Here is a 7,032-nt window from a genome sequence, read left to right on the forward strand (position 1 = left end):
CTAAAATAGGAGCAAGGAATTTGATATGCGAGCAGATTCATTAACGCACGATTTAGTGCAATAATCGTTGTCTTTGCGATGGCAAAAATGAAGTTAGGTTAGTGGGTCCGGCAGATATAGAAGAATGTATAGTACTCCCTCTGTAAACTAATATAAGAGCGTTTAGATCACTATTTTAGTATTCTAAACGTTCTTATATTAGTTTACAGAGGGAGTACTAGCTAGGACCGAGCTTAGCTCAGATATTTTTTTCGTTAGTGAAGAGCTTAGCTTAGACAATTGGCATGACAGTTCCTTTTCACGCATTTGATTATTTTCTTTAGATGCTTTTCCCGCCTTTGAGTTTTTTTTTGGTTTTCAGTGGATCCCGCCTTTGAGTGGGAGGCTGCAGAGCACGCACTGCGGGATTCAATCCCATCGGGCCTTTGGCGTTGGTCTAGTCACTGACCTCACACGTCGCCACTAGGGAGAAATGTCAACGGCCAGCTTCCGCTTCCGCCGCCGCCTCCCCCGCCCGCCGCGGCCATCGCTGGATGACGACGACCTGCTCTCCGAGATCCTCCTGCGCCTCCCCCCGCGGCCGTCCTCCCTCCCGCGCGCCTCCCTCGTCTGCAGGCGCTGGCACAGCCTCGTCTCCCACCCCGCCTTCCGCCGCCGCTTCCGCGTCCACCACCGCCGCGGCAGCCCTCCCCTCCTCGGCTTCTTCGACGACCACCACAGGAACACCTTCCAGCCGGCGCTGGGCGCCCCCGACCGCCTCCCCCGCGGCCTCTTCTCCCTGGAGCTCGACGGCAGCTACACGACCCTCGGATGGCGCCACGGCCTCGCGCTCTTCTTCTTCCCGGTCTCGCTCCAGGTCCTCGTCTGGGACCCCGTCGCCGGCGGCCAGCATCGCCTGCCCGTCCCCCCGGAGTTCCGCCTGGACCTGGTGGTGGGCAGCGGGGCGGTGCTTTGCGCTGCCACTGCCAGAGACGCCGGCGACCACTTCCAGCCAGGTGGTCCTCGTAGTCGTAGGCAGTGACCCCAAGCAGCCTACAAGAGTGCTCGCCTGCGAGGGTGGTCGGATGGGTTTCCTTTTCTTGTCAGGCTTCACTGCCCAAATATGGAGCACGGAGACCGATTGCGATCGCGTTGAAATATGGGAGCCGGGAAGAAATATCGAACTGGACAAGCTGCTTCGACTACATTCAAAGAAAGATCCCCCACATATGATAGGGTATGCGGAGGAAAACAATGTGGTGTTCCTCTGGACAGTTGTTGGTGTCTTCATGGTCCATCTTGAGTCATTGCAGTTCAAGAGGATCTCCAAGGCCACCATCGGATCTCACTATCATCCATTCGAAACTGTCTACACTCCAGGTACTAGCATGCCTTTTACATTGTGACTTGTGAGTATAACAAAGCCGCGTTATTGTTTCATAGTTGGCTGATTAAATGCTGTTCACATCCTTTTGCGTTAAGGTAACGATTTTAAGTAGTGTCATATCACGTGCTCCTATTGTTGCTTGATCACCCCTTCAACATATCTCTTCTTTACCCACACATTGTTGTTTCACCTTCAAACTTTTAACTAACTAATTCAAGTCAGAGCTATGGATGGAAGAATAAAAAATATAGGGACATAAATATGCACGCCCTGGGAGGGAAGTATCTGCAAGCTATGCATTCATGAAATAATCGGATGCACAATCTTTTATCTTGAAGACATGGATCAAGCACAGATCAGCTATGGGATGCATAAATTATATGGAAAATCTGTACACTAAAACAATGAACACCGGTGTTGGCTAATTCTTCAAGGAATAATTGAACTGAACTACATAGTTGCCTGCCTACTGAAATACGCAAGAGTTGTATATTGGTAGTAGTAGCGCATGGGTGCAGTGCAGTTTTCTTTTCAAGATTAGGTACATAACAGTTTGAAGCTGAAGACAACTATAGGAATAATTTGCTTGGACAAAATAAAATGTCAAATAGGTAGCCTGACTGGTACATTTGGAAAATTAAAAGCTAGTTACATTTCTTTCTTTCAGTATTCTTATCTCTAGTAAGCTTGCTAATAATCTTAAATCCATAATACTTGACTTGGTTTGAAACTTACAAAACAGTTGACCATTTTATCACCTGTAGTAGAGTCCTATTGCATTATACTCCCTCTGTAAACTAATATAAGAGCATTTAGATCACTAAAGTAGTGTTCTAAACACTCTTATATTAGTTTACGGAGGGAGTAGATAATAAATTGAGTTTTGCATGGTATGAAGCCCTATTTTGCAAGCAATAATTGAGTTAATACCATGAACTTCAAAACTCGTTTGTACCATGAAAAATCAATAAAGTGGAGTTCATTTCATCTTTTCAGATCACAACTGCGTGTTGATCTAAGTATCTTGTTGATGCCTCCTCGTATTTATTTGACTTTTTCTTTGCAACGTCATTGGCCGTTTGATTTCTTATGTTTGTATAACAGGCACTAGTGGTGGAAAAAGGCGAGCAGAAGTTCTCAGGCATTCGTGGTGGACGCGATGGAGACAATACATAAGACAGTTACTCTCTTAGATATGTTGTTGTGATGTATTGCTTGAGCAGGTAAGCTTATCTTCTGCATGCAAGTTGAGGTATCTGAACTGTTCTTCTACGAAAACAAGCTGGTAGATTGTCCAGTTGCGATCGGTTTGAGTGATAATTAGGATTTGAGCGAGTGTGATCTGGTTACATGAGTGAAATCTCCTGGTATAATGAGTATATTCATGTTCCCTTCATACAGATTTCTGAATGGACCAAATAATATCGTTTGTACTGAAATTTCTTTTGGCATAAAAAATTTCGATGGACCAAAAGGATCGTCTATGTTTGCATTCCTTATCATTTTTCTCTCATAGATTCACATTTTCTTTAGGTTTTTAATATAGTATAAATACATCTGGATTAACAAATCATCATGAAAGAAATGCCTAATGGGCTATAAATGCCGCTTGACTGAAGATCTAAAAAATGTCAGTTGCCATATCTGCTTGCAAACTGTGCCGTTTGAAGTACAACAAAGGCAATTCTGCATTACTAAATAGTACTACTGCCTACTAGCATTATTATTCCTTTTTCCCCTGAAATTGGTTTGGTGATGGTAAATTTTGTATAGCCGCATCTAGCTAACAAATCTTGAGTATAGGAATGCCTAATAAGCTATATAAGCAACATGGCTTCAAATACACTAAAACTCGAACAGCTAGTTCAGTAAGCTTTTCTTGCCCTATGGCATCAGTGAAAATCTGTGGATGAACAGTGCCTAATCAGTGGAGAATCAGATTTTGGCTGTGCCCTTGGATGCCATATCCTCCTTTATCTTAGCTTCTGGTGGCCTATGTTTGCGTTGATTGCGTTAAATTATAATGGGTGACTGTTTTCTCTCCCTCTCTCTCAATTTTTTTTCCTATAGTTTGGTTAGCACGGATATGAGCTGATTAAAGTTGCTACCAATGTGACCACACTCCCCTTCTAGTCGTATATATGCACCAAGCCATTTGATGTATAAAGTATTTTGGTTCCCCCTGTTCTCTATGTTTGGCACTTTGGCTGAAAGCATATGCGTGTACTGTGTAGCATATATTTGGTCTACGTCTGCTGTCAGTTTGTTCGTGTTGGAGAGTGAAAACCTTAGTTTTATATTTTTGTAGTACGAAAGCTTTATGCAGATGTATCTCAAAAATAAGCCTTTATTCATAGAGAATCCCCACCTCTCCAAAACTGCGTGGATGATTTTTCACACATGTCATTATGCCTTGGTTATATGGTCCTAATCAAGTTTCAATCTTTGTATGATTGCTATGAGTGGAAACAAATTTGGAGCAGCGAAAAATTCAAAATTTTATGGCCAGTGTGCCCTTTCACCTAGCCACTCGCCGCCTCTTTTTCAGGTCAGCGGTATGATGCTTCGAGTGTGCTGCTAGAGAGCTTGACTGATAACCACTTTGTACTAGTGAAACTCAGTTGTGGATGTTCTCACCATGCATCCCGGTTGTGTTAGTATATATAAGATGGGTGTTAGACATATTTTGATGTACTTATGAGAGTAGTACAGATGTATGCAACACAAACATGTTGTGTTCTTATATATGCGGTGCTAATCAGATTTCACATATGTACCATGTAAGGTTTGGTTGAACTGCGAATGTGTGCGCAAATATGTGTAGATCCTGCAGGGAATATGGAGTAGTAAGCAAGGGAACAAAGCATTGCCAGCAATACCTGCCTGGATTGATATAGAAAGCTCGTAACGGGGTTCCAGTTCAATGCCCAGGACCGCTGCTGTCAGGGCGCACCAGAGCAGCTCAAGCTCATTGCAAAGTTCAATCTGGATGTACTGTGTTTCTGGACTGAATAAACTCTGTTTTCAGACTAGACATACTCTTGTTTCTGTACTGAATGTACTCGGTTTTCAGACTAAGAGTGGTCTGATAATTCATCATCATTGTTCCCGAAACTTGGAGAAGATTAAACATGACAGAAGTACCTGACACACATCACGAGATAGAGTAAAAGGCATAGATCTTATGATCAGAACTTTTTCGACACGCCGCCGTCATCGCCCGTCCCTCATCAGAGCATGAAAAACCTTGTTGTCATAGTCAATTAGAAAGTCGTCGTGCTAAGACCCCAAAAGGACCAGCGTACCAGCATATCAATCATCGATGATTAAGAGAAGCGTAGATCAAAATGATCCAACCTATAGACAAATGAGTGCAGACGAACATAGACCAGATCCAAGTAGATCCACCGAAGACAAAACACGGACCAAATTCCACAAAAATAGCCAGAGACAAATTATTTTTAACTAATCAATAAAGAAAACAAATTTGTGATTTATTACATTTATTAATATGATACTAAGCTCGCTTGATTTGGAGCCTCCTGATGCGTGCCGCCTGTGGGGACACTAAGGGGTCCGTCTGAAAGTGTGCATCGCTAGTTAAGTGTTTTGGGTATTGTCTTTTCTTCAATTTTCACTTTTATTTTTTATCATTTCAAATTCATGAACGTTTATTAAAATTCATGAACATTTTAAAAGTTGTAAATATTTTTAAATTTCCGTAACATCTTTATTAAATTTGTAAACAGTTTTCCTCATATATTTTTAAGTTCACGAACAATTTTAAAGTTAGTGAACGTTTTTTTAGTTTGAGACTTTAAAGCAAAATCGCAAATGTTTTAAAAATCCATGGATATTTTCTTAATTCCTGAACATTAAAAAACTATTATTTTTTAATCTACAACATTTTGAAAATCCATGAGCATATTTTAATTTAATGATTTTTTCCAAATCTAAACAAGCAAGCTGAGCAGGGAGCCGAGCTGAACGAGCAAGAGCTTCGGGGGCCACCAGCCCATGCGACTGTCATAGCAGGAATTCCACAATTTCAGCGTGGAATAGGAGCTCTCAAGTGGCTCACCCAACCACTATGAACTGACAGCGATACTGAAACGTGTAAAGACACCCTAATCATGCACCAAAAATTCACTTCCTTCTCAGAGCAAATATTGTCTTCAGTCTAGTATGCTATATGGAAAAAAAACACCATCACAATATAATTAAAACTCAAGCCAAACCTAGATAAAACTAAAAACAATTCAACCGACTAAAATAATCTACTACCTCCGTTCCTAAGTATAAGACGTTTTGACAGTTCAAATTGAAATGCTAAAACATCTTATACTTAGGAATAGAGGGAGTATTGGGTAAAAATGAGTTAATCTCTCATAAGCGAAGAGCAACATAGCAAAGTGCGTTTTAGCCTGTAGCAATACACAAATTATGGTGCTAGATGCAAGTTTGTATCATTGTATGGGTACCATGGGGAAATGAGCTGATAAACAAGTAATCAATCACAATGTAAGAAAAAGCAAGTAATCAATCACATATAGAATCATAGACGTAGCTTCATTTTTCACATCGAACGAACATCGATCACGTGACTCTCTCTCAAGAGTATTAGGCGATATGCTTTACTTATGTGCTTCTTAGAAGCGGTAACACATACCACATGAGTAGAGCGAGGATAGTTGACAATTGGGTACATTGGTAGGTTGGTACGCACAGTGTTTATTTAGGTCCGTCATATGGTCGTTCGACACGCCGGTTGTAGTCGAGCATCTAGACGATGCCGCCGATGAGGTTCTCGGCGTCGTTGTTAATAGGGAGGTCAGCACCAATACTCACGAGCTGCACCGGCGCGGCCAGCGTCCCGGTGATGTTGGCCAGGGACGCGTTGCACGCGGCTAATGGGGTGACCACCACCACTTTGCACTGGTTGCGGGCGAGCAGCGATGAGGTGACCCTACCCATGTTCATGGTGTAGGCTCCGGTGCGGTCCGCCGTCACGCTTGCCATCACGTTACGCCGCACACCAACCGCACGGCGGCGTCTGTCCAAAGCAGAGAAGCAAAGCAAACATAAGACGGTTGTGTATATGGCATCCGGGCAAGAGGCTGGCAGAGGTGCTTACTCGGGAACGGCGGTGCCGCGGCCGTGTCGATGGAGTTCCCGGTGCTGCATAGCATTACGCTGGAGACGATCGCCAGTGGAGGCTGCTTGCCCGCCTCCGGGCCAGGAGAGCGGCGAGAAGGAGGCTCTTGGTTGCCATTGGCTTGGATCGGCTTGATCTCTCTGCTGTTGTATCTGTGAGAGGATGTTGTGCTGTGCTGAGTGTGGTGCATGGATCCCCTTTTATAGGCGTGCGTGGAGGCCAAGTTGCCACGGTTTAACAAGACTAGGAGGCCAAGTTGGCATATGATAAATCAAGCCAGATTTAGCGAATAAGGCCTTTCCTAAGAGCATCTCCAACGGCCGCACAAAAATTTCGCGCCCAATAAAAGTTTTACAACGTCACTGTAGCACTTTTAATGCGCCGGGACCAACATTGCTTTAACAGATGCCCAAAAACGCGCACCCAAAAAGCAGACAGTGCAAATTATGAAGCGCGCGCAATCCGGAGCACAAAATATGCTGCGCGCGATAGCGTTTTTCAGCACGCGCCC

General features: G+C 43.5%; 2 protein-coding genes across 2 annotated transcripts; one reads left to right on the forward strand and one right to left on the reverse strand.

The window, feature by feature from the left end:
• The first annotated feature begins 472 nt into the window (after positions 1 to 472).
• On the forward strand, positions 473 to 1,021 carry LOC123142393 (uncharacterized). The gene has a single exon (XM_044561327.1). The coding sequence runs from the start codon at positions 473 to 475 to the stop codon at positions 1,019 to 1,021; it is 549 nt and encodes a 182-aa protein (XP_044417262.1).
• A 4,708-nt stretch (positions 1,022 to 5,729) lies between these two features.
• LOC123140952 (uncharacterized) lies at positions 5,730 to 6,682 on the reverse strand. The gene is made up of 2 exons (XM_044560210.1): positions 6,501 to 6,682; positions 5,730 to 6,419 (listed from the first exon to the last, which is right to left on the reverse strand). The coding sequence occupies exons 1-2, from the start codon at positions 6,548 to 6,550 to the stop codon at positions 6,149 to 6,151; spliced, it is 321 nt and encodes a 106-aa protein (XP_044416145.1). The 5' UTR covers positions 6,551 to 6,682; the 3' UTR covers positions 5,730 to 6,148.
• Positions 6,683 to 7,032: the final 350 nt, after the last annotated feature.

Source organism: Triticum aestivum, chromosome 6D (assembly GCF_018294505.1).
Source record: "Triticum aestivum cultivar Chinese Spring chromosome 6D, IWGSC CS RefSeq v2.1, whole genome shotgun sequence".
Classification (NCBI taxonomy): Eukaryota; Viridiplantae; Streptophyta; class Magnoliopsida; order Poales; family Poaceae; genus Triticum; species Triticum aestivum.

What these genes read in the sequence shown, in the direction of transcription:
- LOC123140952 (XM_044560210.1), bottom strand. Translation starts at nt 6,550, where the DNA reads ATGCAGCACCGGGAACTCCATCGACACGGCCGCGGCACCGCCGTTCCC. An exon ending in CGCGGCACCGCCGTTCCCGA is followed by an intron (nt 6,420 to 6,500) that starts GTAAGCACCTCT and finishes TGCTTTGGACAG; the next exon opens with ACGCCGCCGTGCGGTTGGTG.
- LOC123142393 (XM_044561327.1), top strand. Translation starts at nt 473, where the DNA reads ATGTCAACGGCCAGCTTCCGCTTCCGCCGCCGCCTCCCCCGCCCGCCG.